A 20,171-nucleotide genomic window follows, 5' to 3' on the forward strand; every position below is an offset into this window, starting at 1 on the left:
GCCAGGGCTGTGTCCTCCCCATGCTGCCCCTTGCTTCTCGCTCCTTCTTGGCAGAGGGCTCTGGGAAGGGAGGAGAAGCTCAACCCCACAGCAAGGGCAGGGTGACCCTATCTGGGGCACGATTGTCCCCAAACTCCAGCCCTGGCAGGCAGGACCCAGCTCCCCCTTCCCCACACTGGTGCACGTGCAAAGGAGCCGGATGGGGCGAGGAGCAGGGGTTCAGCTCGCTCCAAACCAGGCTGACTCCCGTCATCTTCCAGGTGGCCGAGCTGCCAGCCAAGGGGGATGCTGAGAGCTGCGGGACCCTTCTGCTCCTCCCGGAAGGACCCTGTGGCTTCACACCAGGAGTGAGCATTTGGAGGCCGGGGAGGAGGAGAGCTGGGGGTCTCAGTGTGCCGGCAGCATCCGGTGCTGTGCCCCCATCCCCGCAGCGAGGGCCACAGCCCCTTCCCACTGCCACTTCTGTCCTTTGCCAGCTCATGGCTCGTCCCTTGGCCAGTGGGACAGAGCTGCTGCTTCCAATTAAGATCTTCTGCTGTCAGCTTGGCCAGCGCCTGTTCAAGAGAGAGGGGTCTTCAGCTGGCCATCAGCATCTCCCCCACCGCCTGGCTCCCCGCAGACCCCGCTTGGCTCCTGCCTGGGTCTGGAGGAGAGCAGACATGGGGAGGAGGGGGTTGGAAGGGGCTGTTGAGGCTCTCCTGTGCCTGGAGTGACTCAGGGGCATCTCTCCCTGCTGTACCCTGACTCAGGGGGCTGTTCTCCATCCGGCTCCACGGCCCCTCTGAACCATCATGGATAGTGGAGGGGGACAGTGCCTGGGCTTGCCAGGATCCAGCCATCGGTGCTAACAATAGCAAGGAAGAGCCGGCTCCCAGTGGCGCCGCGAATCCTGGGCAGCCAGGCTCACCACCCACGGCACAAAAGCAATTAAAAGTTGCACACAGAGGCCACTGTGAAGAATGAGGGCATGTAGCCATGTCACTGCCGTGGCGTTCACGCCTGTCACACCAGTGGAGCTGGTCCTGGGGTACGCAGCCAGCCCAGAGATGCTGGGGAGGGACAGAGAGGTGCTGGTTCTGCGGTGCCGATGCCTGGGCAACCATCAGGAGTGAAGGGGCTGGTGTAACCCAGGCATAGGCAAAGCTTCCTCCGCCACCATCCTCTCCGTCAGCCACGGCACGGGTCCTGCCAGCCCATGAGTCCAGAGACTATCAGAGCATCCTCAGTGACCACCCCAGCATCCTCACAGAACCCCCCGGAGAGCGCGGGGAGCAAAGCCATGGGGGACGGTGGGGATGCAGGCGGTGATGCGGGATGCTGAGGGTGCAGGAAGCCCTCCCGCATCCCCACCTGTGCAGCCTGGACCCTGGCATGACCTCCATGGGGCTGTCCATGGAGGGGCCCCCGGTCCCTGCAGCTCCCAGCCCCCCTGCTGCAGCCATTGTATAACATGGCCAGGCCGTCAGGCCGCATCTCGTCAGCGCGCGCGGCCGCTTCCCCCCGGGGAGCCGGCGGCAGCAGCTGCCAGCACGAATTAGGCAGCGCTGCTGCACCCACCCAGGCAGGGACAGTGCGGGCAGGGGCACGGCGGGGAGATGGGGGTCGGGCTCGGCTCACACGGGAGCCCCTCGCTTGCTCCCCATCACCTATCACCTACCCTGCTGCAGGTACCACAGACCCCCACTTGAGAGATGGGGAGCCAGTGGCAGAGCGGGGTGCATCCTTGGGGACCCCCATGGCCACTGACACCCCCCTGGCCGACATCGCTGCTGCTCTGGCATCTTCCCAGATGGGTGATTTCACATACAAAACACAGAGACCCCCCCTCAACCCACCCCAGCTGAGACCAGATGACCTGAATCCCACCACCCTCCAAAATCCAACCACCCCAACCAAGGGGAGCTGGCTGTGGGAAGTGGCACCCCAACCCCCTTGTCCCACTGGGGGGGGTACAGCCAGCGGTACCACACCATGATGGGACAGTGGGGAGAAACCCACAGCAGGAAGTGCCGTGAGAATAACCAGCCAGCTGTGTGTGTAGGGGGTGGGGGGTTCTCCTCCCAAATAACAACACTAAAATCCAAATCACTTTGAGCAACACAGAGGAACCACCAAACCCCACAAGTGCGACCACGGGTGAACAACCAACCGAAGGAAACACGGGGCTGATGTGGGGAAGGGTGAGTTACCCTTTAAAAGAGAATATTCCACGGGGCTTCACCTGATCCCCGGGTTCAGGCTCCAAAGGCAAAGCCAAAATATTCAGTTTAAAAATGCCAAAGTGAGACATTTTTTGTATTTTTTAAAAAAAAACCTCCGTTCTTTTGGCGGCGACCCCAGACTGGATGAATAGCTCAGGCCAGGCCAGAAGTGCATATTTTCTGTGGAGCAAAGCACCCATCGGAAATGTCTCACCCTGCTCTGGCAGAAATCAAAGCAGCCGCAGCGATGCCGCCTCCATCGCCCGTGCTGCAGGAGGGGGGGGTTGGGAAGGGACCCCCAGTGCTGAGGGGTGGGGGGCAGATCGGCTGTGACACGGTGAAGGAGGCTGGTGGGAGATGTTGATGGTTTATAGGGTAAAAGCTTTGCTTTAAAATCCTGCTGGCCAGGGAGGGAGGCAGGAGGGAAAGGCATCGCTTGGCTGGGGTGGATGGTGAGAGCTGTGGAGAGCCAGCGCCCTGCGAGACCCTCCCTCAGCTGCCACCCCACCAGCCCTGGGTATTGGGGTGATGCTGGGCGCATCTCTGGCTGCCTGGTCCTGCTCTGGAGCCTGTGGGGCTGGATAAACTGCTCAGTCCTGGCAGCATCCCACCCACAGCACATGATGCTGCAGCACGGGGAGGACCGGGGGTCTGCAGGCTGCCACGACCCCACCAACACACCCAGCCTGGCTGGTCTTTGCCATGGGTTCTGCCAAAGCCAGCAGGACGCCAGGGCCAGGCGGTGATGGCACACAGTGGGGCTGCAGCGGGATGCAGCAGCAGCCACCCCATCCTCAACGGCAACAGCCCTGGCGCTGAGTCAGGATGCTGCAAAGCACCCAGCCGACCCATGCCAGCCCTCACCCTCCAAATTTTACTCACCCTGGGGTCACACCCCCTCTCCGTACATCCAGCAGAGCGGGATGGAGGGGCGCAGGCCAGCGCCCACCCCCCTGCCCGCGCTGCTCGGGGCACAGGGCCTCCCCGCAGCCCCTGGCCGTGCGGCGTGCATGGCTGCACTCCCTCAAAGGGCCTTTCTCTGCCGTTCACGTGGCCAGGGCAGGATTCGCTGCTGTGCCCCAGCCCTCCCCACCGTGCGTCCAGCCAGGCTTGTGCACACGCCAAGCGCTGCCATGGGGGAAGAGCAGGAGGAGCGGGTGGTGCCGGAGCATCTCGCCGAGGCAGGGAAACCCACCACTGCTCCTGGGGAGCCTTTTTGGCCAGTGCTGAGCTCCCCCTTCCCAAACGATTGGGTCACCAGCACCCTGGCTGTGTTCACACGGGGTCAAAGCTCTGCAGCCCCCCCCTCTCCGCCTGCACAGGGGTCCTGCTCCTGCAAACCCCCTGTGGCAGCTGGGACAGCTTGGGAAAGGGCAGAACTGACTCCAGGGACACGTGAACCTCACAGGACGTGGAGCTTCCCCACCTTCCCCACCCCAGGCTTCTCCACCTTCGCTCAAGCTGCAAGCGAGGTGTTTACTGCTTCACTGGGATGCAAGATGAGCCTCTCCCCCAGCCCTCAGCTGCCCTATGGCTTCCCAGTCAGTGCGCACCCCACGGACACCCCATCCCCTTTGCATCCTTCCCAAGGATGGCCGGGGCTCATCTTTCCCGTTTATGAAGAGCTAATTACCCCTCTATTAGTTTGGGGAAGGATAGTGGCGATGTTTGTAAAAAATCAGCATTCATTAACCCTTTCACCCCGAGCCTGGGATTAATTTCCTGCTGACCCCGTGCCGGGCGCTGCGTGCCCAGGGGGAGCGGGGCCGGCCCCAGACAGTGGGGCTTTGTTCGGCCCGGCTGTTGATGGAGTATCGCCTTACGTGTCGAACGCTCCAGCCCCACTCCCAGCGTCCAAGAGCAGCAAAGCCCAGCAGGCACCGGGGTTATTATTGGAAGTCCAGGGAGGGTGAGGAGAGGCGTCAGGCTTTGGCAAGGCTGCGGGCCTGGGTTGGTGGAGGAGGGGGGAACTGGAGGTGTGGGGAGGGGGATGAGACACATACCCCCTCTGTCAGCCTGCTGGGGTGAGGCTCAGCCCTTCCCACTGTAGAATCGTAGAATCACAGACTGGTCTGGGTTGGAAGGGACCCCAAGGATCACAGAGCTCCAACCCCCTGCCACAAGCAGGACCACCAACCTCCAGGCCTGGACCCATCCCCTGGGAAACCTTCTCTCTCCCAGAATGGCTCTGGTGTTCTGGCTCAGCCCTCCGCGTGATCCAGCCTCCTGCTCCTGGAGGTTCCTCCCCAGGCTGGCCTGTTAAGCACGTAATTAATGGCTGACACCTTATTGCATTAAGCAGTGGGATGCCAAAGTTCATCAGGCATCTCTCTGCTGAGCTGCTCTCTCGGGTAGAGCTGGTCCAGAGCGATGTGGGGACGGGAGCTGAGCTTCCTGCTGCCCCCAGCACAAAACCAGCACACAGAGCAAGCCCTCAGCAAGGGTGGAATGGGGCAAGGGATGGCTGAGGTGATGCTGATGTGCACTGAGACATCTCTCCTCAGGAAAGCATTCCGTGAGCTTCCCCCCCCAGCCCTGTGCCTGCTCCCCATCCCTGCTCAGGGCTGTAGCTGCTGCCAGGCACCATTTGCTGTCTGTCCATCCGTTGATGGCAGCCAGGACATTGCCCAAGGGAAGCTCCTGTGTCTGCAGGTGATGCAGCGCTGGGCGGCTCTGAGGGTCGGTGTTTCGGGATGCTGCAGGCACAGAGCTGGGTACCACGCGGCTCCAGTGCCCGCAGCCAGGCGCCAGGGTCACAGATGCTCTTGCAAGAGCATCATCGCAGGGACAGCCAGGGAACTGGCACCTTCTATCCCAGGAGGGAGGGAGGAAGCCTCTGCCCAGATTTCCCCATCCACAATGGGCAGCACCAGTCTCACCTTCCACCCCAGAGGGACTTGGCTGTGCTCATGGAGAGGGGCCCACAGCCACACCCAGTGAAATCCAGGGGGGTCCCTGAGGGGACAGTGGCCTCAGGAGCCCACCCACTGCAACGATGGAACAAGACCCCGGGCAGGTTGGGCACAAGCCACTTGCCCACAGCCCCCCACAGCCCCCGTGCAGGGCCGGGGGGGGGGGGGGGGGGGGGGAGGGAGGGGGCAGGCGTGGTCAGGAAACCTCCTGGTGCTTTCCTCTCATTAATGCAGAGGAAAATAAACCCTGCAGGCAGCTGCCTTTGTGCTCCTGGTTCCCACATACCAGTTATCTCCCTGTATCCCCCATCCCTCCATCCACACTGGCACTCCTGGGCACACCAGTACCAGCCCCCCCTGGGGCTTTTCCACCCCATGGCAGACACTGGCCAGACCACCTCCCCACCTGGGGTGCCCCGTCCCCCCCACGCCAGGTTGGAAGAGAGCACAGCCTCCCCAGCCCCTGTCCTTCCCAGTCGCTGTCTCTCTTTCCTTTCTGGCTCAGCTGCCTTACACAGACCCCTGAGCCACAGCCAGAGCCAAGTTCCAGCAGGAACCTGGCGCTGGGCTCACTCTGGAGGATTACACCAGGCTGCAGGAATTAGGGGGGGGGCATGGGGGGAAGCCCAGCTGAAACCCAAACCTCGCTCGGCCCTTCCCAGCTAGAGCAGGGAATGCAGGTTGGGGGCTGGAGGCAGTGGCTGGGGTGGGGGCTGCAGACCCCTAAACACAGCTTTGGGTCACGGCTCAGCCCGAACAGCATCCCTGTGCCCGGGGTGCTGGTCCTGGGGAACGGCTCAGCCCCATCTGTCCAAGGGGTAGGATGGAGGGATGGGTGCCCAGCTCATGCCACCACCCAGGATGCATCCAGGCTGCAGGCACGGTGATCTCGCAGCCCTGGGGATGGGGCTATATGGGGAGGGGTTCTATACAGGACCCTGGGGGGGTCCCAGGCTGGCTGAGAGGCAGGACCCCCCCCAGCAGCTCGCAGGGTGGCCACGACGCTGATGTTCTGCATTCACCTCTCATCCTCCATCACGACCAGGAGAAGGAAAAGCTCCTTGTTTCCTTCAGGCCCCGTCCCAGCAGCCGGGGGACCCTCTCTGAGGGTTGTGTTTCAGCAACCTTAAAACCTCACACATAATTAATTTGGGCTCGATGTGCAGCACTCCCTGGGTCCCGTCCTTTCCAAGGAATGAAAAACTACTGGGTTTGTCTGGAAGCTCCCTGCAGTGCTGGGCCTCACCCTGCCAGAGGAAAGCCCCTTCCCAGCACCTCCCCGGGACCTTCTGCCTTGCGCCCCCCCCCCCTCCCCCAGCCCTTTCCCTGTTGTTGCCAACCCTGGGGAGGGGGGTGCTTGTTCACAGGAGCCCCTGCATCCCGTCTGGCTGGCTCTCCCTGGCTGCACATGGGCTCTCTGCCCGGATGCATCCAGGGAAGATGCATTTCAGGATGCTGGAAGCTCTGCCAGGGCAGCAAGGCTGCAACCCATCCCCCTGGCATCGGGCCTGCCTGCAGCCTTGGCAGCACGTGACGCCTGTCTTGGAGCACTTGAGATCAGCTGGGTTGGAGCCACGGAAAGCTGCTGGCCCTTTGTGCAGAGCCCTGGCTGGGCTTCTCCTCTCCTCATCCCAGATCCGCTCTGCCTTGGGGCGCAGGTGGCTTCGCCGTGCCCAAGGACGGGGCTGTGTGCTGGCTGCTGCTCCTAAGCACGCTGGATCCCCACCTCCTCCTCTTCTTCCTCCTCCTCCTCCTCACAGAGGGCTCCAGCCACAGCGTGTGGTGCAGAGCAAAGCCCGCAGCAGCCTCTGGCCCTGGGGACAAGGGACCTCAGCCCCCGCAGGCCCCGGCGGCACCGGCGGCTGTGACCAAGGGCCCTGCAGTGCTTTGCTGTTACTGCTCTTGTTACGCAGCCCCTGGGACTCGTTACATTCCACCACAGCCTAATGGATCTTCCAGGCTCCTCTCCCAGGTGCAGCCGAGCCGGTGGATGCTGCAGCAGCCCTGGCTGTGGGAAAAGCCTCAGCCAGGGGAACCTGTTAGTTATTTTGGATACACCACAGGGAGAAGGAGGATCAGCTTCCCAACCCTCGTCCCGGCAGCTGGCCCGGCCAAGGTTTATTAAAAGGGGTTGCTGGTATAAAGCCACATACAGGCTGGGGTTTGGGGTGGTTTTATTCTTTTCCAGGTGCTCCCCTTGGAGTGGATGGATGTGGAAATGCTGGAGGAGACTGGGAGGGCTGGGAAGGGCGTCTGTGTCCGTGATAATGGAAAGGAAGCTTGGAGCAGCCAACACAGCCAGGGCTGGGATGAGCAGGGGGACAGAGGCACCAGTGCTCCAGTTCCATCCCTGCTGGCTCCTGGGGCTGACCGATCCCATGGATGTGCTACAGCAACCCCTGCCCAGGGCCCTGCAGGGATAAGGAAGGTCCAGGGGAGGCAACACCCTGGCAGTGCTGGGAATAGCAGGATGAGGAGGGTGGGTGCCATTGTGAGTGCACCCAGCAAAGCACCAGCACCACTGGCACAGCACCAGTACCTGGAGCTGCTGCTGGGTCGGTCCCCCAGTGCTGCTGCCCCCCCTGCTCACACACCCCGGGACAAACTGGGAGATCCTCAGGAGGCACCTAAATGAACAGAGAGGTCGAAATGCACCAAAACCATCTGAAAAGCATCAAGCCTCTCCCTGCAGTCTGCTCTCCATCCGGGGCGGTTGCTGCCCAGTTACATGGGACTGCTGGGATGTGAGTCTGTGGGGGTCTCCAGGATCCCCCCCCGAGTCTGTACCAGCCTGACACCCCCCAGCACAGGGATGCTGTGAGGTGTGTGACAGGAGAGGGGACATGCCAGCCCCAACACATCCATCCCACATCCAAGGGGCATCCAGAGTCCCGGGGGCTGCACTTGCTTGGGGTGGTCCTACTCTGCGCCCCCCAAGCAGGGGGCCTCATGTCCCCCCATCCCCAGCCCAGCTTCATCTCAAACCAGAGCTGGAAGTGCTGCAGATCAGTTATTCCTGGATCACCCTCCACCAAGGCAGTGTGAGCTCCCCATCATTTATCCAGGTTATATGGGTGCTTCCCACACGGGCTCCCCCCTTCCAGGGACCAAACATGGGGTGCCACCCGTGCTGTGCCTCTCCTGCACCCTGGCATCCAGACACGGTGCTGACAGGGCAGCTGCCTCCGACCTGGGTGGGATCCAGCCACAGGCAAGTGACAACCCTCACAGAAAACTCCTTCACATCAAATAACTTACCCAGCCCAAATGGATACCCACAGCCACCTGCAGCTCTAACGAGCTCCCCAGGTCTGGAGGGCCCTGGGTGAGACCCTGTCGATCCCCCTCACTACCAGCTGGCCCTGGGGAGTGGAGCTGTGCACGCTTGCACCCTTGCTCCCTTGCATACTTGCACACCTGCCCTCAGCTCCCCTGCCCCCATGGGCGCTGACCCCTGCGACTCGAGGCAGCCAGGGGCAGGGATGCTCCAGAGCAAAGCCCTCAGTGCCGTTGCGGGACCTTGTGGCAGAGGGCAAGCAGGAGGCGAGCACGGTGACTGCCAAAAGCCCTGTGCCTCCCAGGACCCCCACTGCAGCAGCCTCAGGATGCACAAGGGTTGGGACACCGGGGCGATCCCCCCAGCCAGTGGGTGTCCCGGAGTGCCAGGTCCCTGGCTGGGGCAGCCCCAGAGCTGGGAGAGACCTGGCTGGGTGCTGGGGTGCAAGAACCTGCTAAAGAGCTTTTCCTCCCTCTCTGGCAGGTCCCAGCACGTCTGGCTGCACTTCGAGTTTTCCCCTTTGGGCATCAGGGCCCAGGGAAGCTGTTTAAAGTGAAAAGCGTTACTTAATTCACCCCGGGATCAAAGCAGGAGGAGAAGGAGGATTCTCAGAGCAGCAAACCACATATAAGCGCCTCTGCCACACCCAGGGGCCCGCTCCCCCCACCCTGACCCCCATCCCATGCTCTGGCAGACGCCTTGGCATGGTCCCCATGGCTCGGGCTGTGCCCCAGGCACCTCCGGTCCAGCCCCTGTGTTCATCTCCTCAGCCCACCTTGTCTCTCTCACCCCTCACCCATTGGCCTCTCCTGGTGCCTCCACCTCATTTTTTTGTTGAGACCCCATAATCCCAACCCAGCCTTTGACACCAGGCAGGCAGAGCTCTGAACCCTCCATCCTCTGCTAAGCAGCTTGGCGGGATGCTGGCTGGAGGGATGGATGCTGGACAAGCTGGAGGGATTCTGGACAAGCTGGAGGGACGCTGGCCTCGCTTCCCTCCTCTGGGCACCCTGGCACACCCTGGTTTTCCCTTTGCCCATTTGCAGAGAGGCTCATTCCCATCAGCAAATGACCTTCCCTGTACCCTGGGCACCAAGAGGGACATGGTGGACCAGCCTCCCCAGCACCACGTCAGTCCCCTGGGATCTGAGGGACTGAGAACAGCCTGGCCAGGAGACAACCCCTTTCCCACCAACCTGCTCCATCCCCAGCCCAGATCCCTTCAGACCGGGCTTGGGTTTCCAAAGCCAAGCTGGGGCAGCAAAGAAGCACACAGGAGACAGCGGGGTTTCCATAGGAAAAAACCCTTTTATTTAACAATATATCAGGTTCCATCACGGCTCCATGGAGTTCAGAGGCCACAGAGCTGGTTACCGATGCCGATGATATGCTACTGGGTGGGAGAGCTGGGGAGAAGGCCAAAGGAATCAAAAAGAGGGGACATGACACGAAGAAACAAAAGGCTGCAGTGCCGGGGAGTGCGGCCCACGGGACCCCGGCACCCGGCACCGCCGGAGCCCCACTGGCAGCCAGGGTGAGCACGTAGGGTGGGATGGCTAAGCCCCAGGGTGGGATGTGCCCCTTGCTGCAACCCAAGGGGGTGCTGGCACAGAAGGGTCTCGTTCCCTCTGTGCCACAGCCCGAATTCCAGCATCCCCCTGGGTGCCCAAACCGCTCCCGCTGCTCCCAGCCCCCGGCCGAAGCCCCCCTCCCACACGCCCCAGGCCGGCAGCGGGGCTGGTGCATCCAGCCTCCGAGTCCCGATTCACCTCTTGGCTAACAGAGGATGGACAGGGACAATCTGGCAGCCTGGATGCTCCAGCAGCACCGGCAGCCAGGCATAGGGTCGGGGCAGCATCCCCACAGCCGGCTGATGGGGCAGTGGGGTGCCCCCCAGGAGCAGGGGGGACTCTCCTCCCCTCGGGATGCGGGACAGATGCGATGCCGTGGGATGGTCACAGCTCTGAGATGTGGGAGTGCTGGTGCGCGGCGCAGCCGGGAGGGAGGGAGGGACAGAGGGACACCAGCCCTGTGCAGCACCTCCAAACCCTCCCCCTCCCCCAAAAAGGGCAGCAGAGGCTGCAGCAGCCCCTGCTCATCCTCTGTGGATATAATGCAGATTCACAGGTTCCCACGAGCAACTGGGGCTACAAGGAGCTCCCAGCTGCTCCCCACTGCCCTCAGGGAAGTGCCAGACACGCCGGTGGCACCGGGGTGGGGGGTGGCTTCGGTGGGCACAGCCACCTCCCTGAGGGCAGGGACCCTTGGCACTGCCCCGTCCAAACCGTGGGCGCTGCTGCAGGGAGCGGGCACCAAGCAGAGATGGGGCTACGGCCTGTTTGCCAGTGGGCAACTGGAAACTTGGGGAGAGCTGGGAAAAGGGATGTGCCACAGCTCTGAAGAGCAGCTCAGGAGCTCAGGGTGCTGCGCTGGCTTAGGGTTTTTTTTTTGGTTAAAGACAAAGAAGGAGATATCAATTGGATGCTCCTTTAGCTCACTCATGTTACTGAGTCTTGTGCCTGTGCTCAGGGCAGCCAAAAACTCACTGGGAACGAGCGCCAAGGGGCACAACCAGCACCAAAGGGGCACAACCAGCCCCCACCCCAGGGGCAGAACCAGCGCTGGGACCTTGCTCTCTGCTTGGGCTGATCCTGCATTATATCCAGGGCAGGGAGCCCTGGGACTGAGCCCCTCCCAGCAGCACCCACACACCAGCACCCGCCGCGGGGCTGAGCGCAGTATGATGATGTGTTACACGTGTTACACCCGTTCTCCTGGTTAAAATTTCTTTTTCTTTGTTTTTTTTTTTCTTTTTTTTTTTTTTAAGTTCTCATTTGTTTTTTTGTTTTTTTCTAAGAAAAAGCAACCAGAAAATAATTCGGAGTTTATACAAAACATCTTTACATTATTTCTTCCAAAAAAGGCTAGTATTTACACAAACAAAAGAGAGAAAAGAAGAAGAAAAAAAAACCCCAAAAAACAACAAAACAACCAAAAAAAAACCCCACCAAAAAAAAAAAAAAAGAGAGAGAGAAAACCCAACCAAACTTCAACACTTCCAAGGGAAAGACCCGATGGGACACACTCTGGTTTGGGGGACACGCTCTGGTTTGGGACACTCTGTTTTGGGACACACTCCCCGTTTTGGGACCCAGCAGACCCAAGTGCTCAGTAAAACACAAGAGTTCTGATTTCACCCTTTTCTTCACATATTTACAAGGTTCCTCAGCTGCCCCCAGTGAGGGGAATGGAGCTGCCGGGGGGCTGCCGGGCTGGGGACAGTCCCCAAGCCCCCATGCCAGGTGTTCGCTTGTGCTACAGCCCGTACCCAAATCCCTTCCCTTCTCCTCTGAATCCAACCTGAAACGAAATCGTCCCCCCCAACTGCCACCTCCCATCGATAAAGCATCTGCTGCCATCACCATGGCCACCACCACCGTCACCACAGCCACCGTCACCGCAGCCACTGCCACCCAACTCAGCTCCACTCACCCTGCAACTTTGGGGTGTGATTTCGCAGGGGGGGCCAAGGGAGGGGGGTCATTAAGACACAATTTTCTGTCGTTTCTAAGAGCAGACCTCATCCCCCATGGCACAGAACGGGGGGGTCCCGGCTGGGCTGGCTCCCCGCCAGCGGTGGGCAGCACTGGCACGGGTGCCGTGGTGGGGAGGGGGCTAAAGGTGCTACACAGGGTGGGGGGAACCCCAGGGAGAAGGGCTGGGCAGGGGGGAGCACCCGCTGCTGTGGCTCTTCCCTCCTCACATGGTAACCCCAGGAGCCATCCTCACCTCTGGGTGCTGAGGGTGGGAGGGGAGCTGGGGCAGCCCAAACTCCGGCCTCCCAACCGACCCACAGACCAAGCGATGCAGCGCGGGGGATGCTGAGGACCGACACCAGGCCCGGGGGTGGCATCCCCCCCTCACAGAGCCACCGGCCCCCACTCTGCCCCTCCTGCCCGCTCCTCGACAAGGCACTTTTGCAGAGCAGCTCTCTCGCTCTTTGGGCACTTCCTAAGGCGGGTTTTGGGGGGGCCCCCCCAGGGGCAGGCGAGGACAACCCCAAGCCGGGCAGCCCAGTGGCACCGCAAGCCCGGCAAGACACCCTGGGGGAGCAGCACCGCCCGCCCCGCGCTTGCTCCCTGAGCTAAAGCAGCTACTTCTGGAAAGAAAAGAAGGTGAGGAAGGAGGGGGCGGCCACCAGACTGGACCCCCAGGCTGGGGCAGCCCAGGGATGGGTGGGTGGGTGGGTAGCAGGGTCTTGCTGCGCTCACCGGCATCAGCTACGGTGCTCGTGGGGATGGAGGAAGCTGGGAAGGGTCCCACTGGAGGGCACAGGGCTCAGCCCCTTCCAGTTTGGGGCAGGAGATGGGCACGGTGTGGGCAGAGCGAGCCGGGGCCGCGGGACTCCCAGGAGGTGGCACGGCTGGGTGACACTCCTGTGCCCAGAGCCGGTGCCCAGAGGCAGGTACCACAGAGCAGACAAACCTCCAGCTCAGCTCCCAACCAAGCCAAGCCCAGCATCACATCCAGCCAGGGGGGGCTTCACCCACCACCCCCAGCTCCCCTCAGCAGGTGGGGGACGCTGGTTTTCCAGTTTTCCTTTCCAAGGACAGCCACCCACAGCATCCCCAGCTGGGTGACAGGACCGGGGGTGGGCTGCAACTATCCCCTGCCCTCCCACTGCCCCCCAGCCCCATGGAAACCCTCAGCAAAGGCCTTCGTCCTCCACAGGATGCTCTCAGGGGGCAGGGAGGGGGGGCACGAGGAGCACCCAGACTCTTGCACCCCAAAAGCTTGAGACATGGTATAGATGGATTATTCTTATTTTTTTTTCTTATTTTTTTCTTTCTTTCTTTTTATAAAGAGACTAAAACAAGAGTCAACAGCTACAAACACAGGAGTTTAAAAGGGCAGTGGCAAGAGCAGGGGGGGAGTCTGCCCCATGGCCGGCGGGACGGGGTGCTGGCAGGAGGTGATGGGATGTGCCCGGGGCGGGGGGGTGGTGGGTCAGAATCCCACCCAGAATTCACCAAAATAAAAATGTTACAAAAAAAAAATTAAAATAATTATAATAATAATAATAGTAGTAGTAGTAAATGGGGTTTGCCAGCTTCCTCCCTGCACAGTTGTCTGCATCTTGGCACCTAGGCAAAGCATCCTCCTCCTCCCGGCGCGGCTGCTCGCTCCTCCTTGACCGAGGCTCCTCGCCACGGCACCGGCGTCGGTCCAGGCTCCGGGCCCCACACGTGGTCACCGACGCGGTGCCAGGCACACCGGGCACTTCACTCGAGGACAGACAGACAGGTGGGTGATGGAGGGACATCCCAAAATTAAAAAGGGGTGTAGGTGGAGTCTGCGGGTTTGCAGGCGGTGTCCGAGCGAGCACGGAAAGGCACAGCGCCGGCCGCAGTCTGGAGAAGAAGAGGAGGAGGCTGAAGGCTCACCCTCGAGTCTTGGGATTACAAAAGCTGAGAACTACAAAACTAAATACAAAGGGTGTTGGGGGAATCAGCGTGCGAGCGAGCCATCCGCTCTCCGGCGCCGGACCCTGGCGCTCCCCGCGCCGTGCCGTGGGGTTCGGTTCGCTTCCTCCCTCCCGGAGCCAGACTGCCCCTGGGGAGACCCGGGGTCAGGGGAGGGGGCGGCTGCCCTCCGCCCCGCGCTCGGCGCTGGCGTGCTCCTGCATCGGCGGCTTGCCCAGGCTGCTCCTCACACCTTGTAGTAAATGTTGGCTGGGCTCTGGGGGGGCATCTCCTGGACGATGTAGACGGGGTGCCCGTAGTCCCCGCTCACCTTCTCGTAGTGCGGGCAGTAGTTGTTCTCTGTAGTCCGTAATGGGATGATGATGTCGCTGGGCTCCGAGCCCGCGTTCCCGCTGCATTTCGGGCTGGCCAAGGTGCTGAGGGACAAGGCTGCTGCTCGCTGCTGCGTGTGCTTCCGGTGCCGCTTGCGGATCTTGATCAGGAGGACGACGAGGAAGATGATGATGAGGATGAAGATGACGCAGCCGGCGCCGATCGCCGCGAAGACGGCCACCTTGGAGCTCAAGAAGCCATCGCTGGGCCCTTGGGTCTCCTGGCCGTCCTGGTTGACAGAGCCTGCAAGGGGAGGGGAAGAGGGGTGTCAGGACAACCTCTGCCAGGGGCTCTGCGCAGCCAGCCCCACACCCCATCTGTGCCCACAGACTCTGGGCAGGGCAGGCAGGAGCCCTGGGTGCCCGCAGAGGAGGGACCACACGTCCTCCCCCCGATCCTGCATCACCGCTCCCCCTTCCCGTCTCCCAGCCAATGGAGCAGGGCATGACTTGTGTCCGGGTGATGACCAGCCCAGACCCCGGGAGCCTTCACAGACTTGGAAGCTCTGGTGAAAGTGGGCTCCAATACCTGGAGCTCCACGATATCCAATTACTGACCCCCCCCAGCCTCCTCCTGACCCTGGGCTGGGGCAGCCCCAGCCCCCCGAGGGGAGAGCGCTTGGCTGGCCGGACTGGGCGAGAAGAAAAGAGCGACTCTTCCCCACTTCATCTGATTTCACTTTTCTCTCAGCAGGGTCAGGAACTCAGGAAACCACCTTCAAAGGGCTTTCACACTGGCTCAGCTCACAAACCCGAGGACCTCACCTCCTCCAAGCCCCTCTCAGATGTACTGGGAGGAACAGATGGGCAGCGAGGAGGAGAGTGCTGAAACAGCACTTCCCTGCAAAGCTCCTGCCAGGACATACCGGAGCTGGGAAAACAAACCCGAGCTGCTCCGCACCGCAGCAGCGCCTGGCTGCCTGTGCCGGCCCCGAACGGGGCTGGGGGCGAGGAGACGCTGCGAGCAGCTGGGACAGTGAAGACGGGCACAACACTCCTGGGAACCCCACCTCAATCCCTGCTCTGGAGCACCCAGTATCCCTGGGATCCACGCAACAAGCCCGGCTCAGAGCGGCTCTGCCTGCAAACCCCTAGTCCCGCCGGCAGGCAGAGCGCCCACCCCTCTCCTGGGGTGTTTGCCCCCCTCCCAGTAACACCCACCCGGCTTGCCGGGCTCCTCCACCGCCGGGACCTTGCTGCGTGGGCTCTGTGTGACGATCTTCACGGTGTTGTCAGCCTCTTTGCTCGGCCGACTCGTCGTCAGCTGCTCTGGAATCACTGCGTTCGGATCTGGGGAGGAGAGGGAAAGGCTGGATGAGAAACCTCCCCTGTCTAAAGAACCACTGCTCCTCTCCCCAAACCCCACCTGGCCAAACCCCCCACGGAGTGCGAGGGAGATGTGGGAGCGATGGGAGCTGCTTCAGGGCTGGTGGGAAGCAGCTTCCCCACCCAAATTCCCCACTTTTATGTTTTCCGAGCTCCCATGTGTGGGTTGGGACAAGCTCCTTGCACAAGCAGCAGGAGGAACAGGAAGGGAAGGGGAGGGAGCCTGCCAAGGCTGCAGCGCTGCTTCTTCTGTTTATTATAAATATTGGCCCCGAAGTGAAAACAGCGTAATGAGAAGCAGTCACCAGGAGCCCTGCATCTGAGGCGGGGGCTGAAGCCACCCCGGGGCATCACCGTGGCTGGGAGGCACCCAGCAGCTTGGGGCAGGAGGTTCTGGGGAGCTCGCTCCAGGAGAAGAGCCGCAGCACCATGGGCAGTGATGGCCTCAGTGTCCCTGTCACCACCGGCCTGGGCTGTCTTGGCCACCCAGAGCTGCCAGGACCACGCTGAGCCCCAGCACTGACCAGCCCAGCTCCAGCTCCTGCTCTGGTGCCCAGCAAGTCATGGTGGGACCAGCCATGCCAACCCCCCAGCCCAGCCCCAAGGCAGGGACCTTGGTTTTGCTGGGCAAAGGGATTTTGGCACTGGGGGGGGTGGGAGGACTCACCCTGCCCCACTTTCATGACGATCTTCATGGAGCGTGTCTGGCAGACCCCCCCTTCCCGGTTCTCCAGGCCATCCAGCGTCCCGTTGGAAGTGGCTGCAAGAAAAGAGAGGGGACGTTGGGGAGGGGTCCTGGGAGCTGGATGGGCACCGTCCGAGGAGGTCCCTGGCAGGAGCTCACCACATCCCGAGGCGGGGGGCTCGCTCCTGACCCCCCCTGCTGCAGCCACTCCTTTGTGCCCCGGTCTGGAGCCCACCACAGGCTCTCATTTCCCACACCTCGTGAGGCACCAGCAGCAGGGAGGATGTGATCCCCCCAGCTTCCCCTCACTCAAAATGGGTCAGGGGCCTCGGGATGGGGTGGGGGAGTGTTCAGCCCAAAAGGGTGGGTACGGGTTGTATGTGGGATTTTGGGGGCTCTTGTTTCCCACACCTCGCGAGGCACCGGCAGCAGGGAGGATGTGATCCCCCCAGCTTCCCCTCGCTGCCACATCCACACAAGCGAGCCATTCTCCCCGCCCGCACCCTCTCCTCCCCCTTTAATTTCTGGATAATTTCCTTTGCTCCTCGGTGTATAATAGGAACACATGCATATGCAGAGTTTAAATTATACATATATAATTACACACCGTGCCTGGGCGAAGAATGTAAACTCAGAGCCCCAGTGGGGCCGAGCGGCTTTAATTGCAGGGCAGAAGTCAGTTAAATTCACATTAACTTTTCTGCTTCAGCCGGCACAGATTTTAGAGCCTCTCGATCCTGTGGGAGAGCAGGGAGCAGCGTGGCTCCCACGGCCACCCCGTAGGAAAGCACCCTCACCCACACTGTGGGGACAGCTCCAGGCACAGAGAAACAGGAAAGAGCAAAAGAGGGGCACAAAAAACACCCCAAAACCAGAGGGTGACAGAGTCCAGCTCTGCTAAAGATGCTTGCCCTGGAAAATGGGGACAGCTCTCAAGCTGGCACCTCCACCCATCACAAATCATCCCAGTGCTGCACCAAATCCAGGCGTGGGGGATTATTCAGACAGGGGAGCAGCAGACCCCAGGAGGAAGGTGCCAGGGATTTATTCAGCCAGGGAAGCAGCAGACCCTGGGAGGAAGGTGACAATGACATATGGCATGAGGGGTGGCTTAGGGAAGGTGACGTGGAGAATCATGGAGCTACGGAGCCAAAGTGGGATTCAGCCAGCACAACGTGGCCAATACCTGTGCTGAGCCTCAACCCCAAACCTCAGCCCCGGGGTTTGGGGCTGCTTGCACCCTGAAAAGCCCCAGGCTGGGGAGGGGGCAGTGGGGGATGTCTCCAGCACAGCCTCTTGAAGCAAGGACAGGCTCTGTATAGATCCAAACTGGGCCAAACCAAAGTAAAGACGTTCCCCATTGGAGGGTGGGGGTGAAGCCATCAGACCCACTGCGTGTTGGGAAGGAGGTGATGGGAAGAGGCTGGATTATGGAGCAAGGTCCTTCTCTGCCATCTGTGCTCCCCTCCCAGCAGCAGGACCCTTGGGATACTCAGACTTGACACTGGGCTATGCTGGGAAGCGAGCCTGGATCACGTCGGGATGCAGCTCCAAGTCCACCAGCTCCATCCGAACAGTCCCAGCTCCCATGTGAAACCCCAGCACATGTTTAACTCATCACAGAGTTCTGGGGCTCCCTGCCCAGTGATGGCCTCTCCTGCAGTGGGGCTCTGCAGCCAGCAGCTCCCTGGATAGAGCTGTACATCCACACATCTGGGACAGAAGCACTGTCAGCACCAATCCCCAGGCAAACCACCTGGCAAAGCGGAGGAACACAAGCTCTTCCCAAGAGGAAGCAAAGTCAGGGCCCAGAGCGAAGGGAGAAACACCTCAGGGAGGTAACTCCAACACAGCAGCCTGGTTCTCCCCAGCCACAGGCACCGGCTCCAGGATGAAATAAGCTGGTACATCCCATCTCACAGCCCTGAAGCAGCTCCAGGAACATCTTCCCAGCAGCATCCCATGGGTTGCTCCATCTCGGAGAGACCTCACCCACCCGCGCTCTGTGATGCAGCGGGCAGGGGAAGACAGCACAGCCTGTGAGAACTGACCTCCTCAGGTCTTATAAACGATAAGGTAACACTCTCATTGTGCCAAAACCATGGAGTGTGGGGAACCAGGAGATCCTGTGGCAGCAGAGCATGCAGAGACATCATTTCCTCCAAAGTATCTACGGAGACGTCGCAGGACACAGCAAAAGTATTAAACATCCAAACAGGAGGGAGGCATGGACAAGGGGAGGGGGGTGAGCATCCTTCCTCCCACTGGAGAAGCCTCTTCTTATTCCAGCTGTAATGATGAGGAGGGGAGAAAGCAGCTTTGAATGGGAACCGTGTGAGGGAAGGTGCAGCAGCTGCTTGAGGGAGGATGAAAAGGGGCAGCTGAAAGGGCGAAACGCCTGCAAGAACCACAGTGATGGTCTCTGGCACAGCCTCCCGAAGCAAGGCCAGGCTCTGTACAGATCCAAACGAGGCCAAACCAAAGCAAAGATGTTCCACACAGCCAGCCGGGCTTCCAGAAGTCAAAATCCCATCCAGATGGCTCAGAGAGAGCATCCAGCTCCTGGAGAGCTTTATACAGACACGTAGGATGGTGTTGCCGAGAAGCAGGTCCGGAGGCAGGCAGGGGGCTGTGGCCAGGGGGTCCCCAGGGATGGTGGTGGCACAAGCTCCTCTGTCATGTTCCCCTGCGAAGCTCCAAGGTGCAGTGGGGATTTATCATCCAAAGGCTGTGGGATGGGGAACGCTCCTGAAGAGACACAGGATCCAGGAGGCACCTGGCAAGCAGCGAGGTGGAAGCCCGAAGCCCTTGGGATAATGTTCTCCCCATCATCGACAGCAGACAACATTTAATGTTAAGAAAGGCAAGGGGAGAGCCAGGGAAGGTGAAGGAGGGCAGGCAGGGAGCTGGGGATACCCCTGGGGTGGGGAAAGGCAAGGAAAGCACCTCAGCCATGCTCCTCACACACCGCACTGGCAATGCGCACTCCATCACATCACCACGGCTCGAGCCCACTGGCCCCAGCCAGGCAGAGTGGACAGGGACAATATTCCTGCCCCTCTTTGTTTTGGAGGGGCTTCCAGTTTGGCTGGAGGACTGGGAGAGCAAATGCTGCCTCTGGACTGCTGACTTCTACTCGGCCTTAAAGAAAAGGCAGCTCCCAGCCCTGAGAGCTATTAGATGCCTTTGCCTTAATGAAGCATTAAGCCTGGGGCTGCCGAGTGATGAGGATTTAACACTGATACCATTAACCATGTAATTGCTTGTCAATGTAGGAGAGATGCTCAGCCTGCACGGAAGCACGGGGAGGACCTTGCTTGCTGGCACGACTCGCCCCGGTCCTGGGCAAGAGACCAGTGAAACACCAAGTCCCAGCCCGGTGACAGAGGCCAGCCAGGCTGGGACAGACCCTTCGTGGGGGGGAGAACCCCTCAAACCCCCCGTTTCCACCCCCACCAGTGAGCAGGGCCACATGCTGTCCCCAGTGCATCGCATCCCGTCCCCCCTCCAAGCACTGAGCATCGCTGCAGCTTTCCTCCCTCCCCTAAAAACATTTCAAATGAGAACTTGGGTTTTGGCAGATGGAGGCTCTGGAAGTAATGCCTGGCAGGAGATGAAGGCAAGGGTCTCTTAAATGGTCAGCTTTGGCCAGAGCAAGCCGTTTGGTTTCTCTCCTGGATTCCCTCTAGCAGGACTCCGTTACGATTTGGGCCCCAAAGCACAATTAACGTGCTGAGGCTGTAGCGAATCCAAGTCTCTTTCCTTTTATTATTCTTAATTACTCTTCCATCTGTGCACTGCAGCCCCGCTCCAGACCCCGCCAGGCGCAGTGTGGACACAGCCTGGATGATCCCAGAGCCGTCCAGGATTCATCTCCCACCGTACAGCTCCAGGCAGAGGCAACAGCATCCTGCAG

The 20,171-nt window shown here is 60.7% G+C and overlaps 1 protein-coding gene across 1 annotated transcript in view; it reads right to left on the reverse strand.

Moving 5' to 3' along the window:
- Nucleotides 1–9,702: 9,702 nt before the first annotated feature.
- Nucleotides 9,703–20,171, reverse strand: part of EFNB1 (ephrin B1) — a 51,905-nt gene continuing 41,436 nt past the window's right edge. Inside the window, exons 3-5 of the mRNA XM_084269158.1 lie at nt 16,238–16,330; nt 15,406–15,534; nt 9,703–14,488 (exon numbers count right to left, since the gene is read on the reverse strand). Coding sequence (XP_084125284.1) covers nt 14,100–14,488; nt 15,406–15,534; nt 16,238–16,330 — 611 coding nt within the window. The 3' untranslated portion in view covers nt 9,703–14,099. The remainder of the gene's footprint in view (nt 14,489–15,405; nt 15,535–16,237; nt 16,331–20,171) is intronic.

This window comes from Gallinula chloropus, assembly GCF_964237585.1.
Source record: "Gallinula chloropus genome assembly, chromosome: 11".
Taxonomy (NCBI): Eukaryota; Metazoa; Chordata; class Aves; order Gruiformes; family Rallidae; genus Gallinula; species Gallinula chloropus.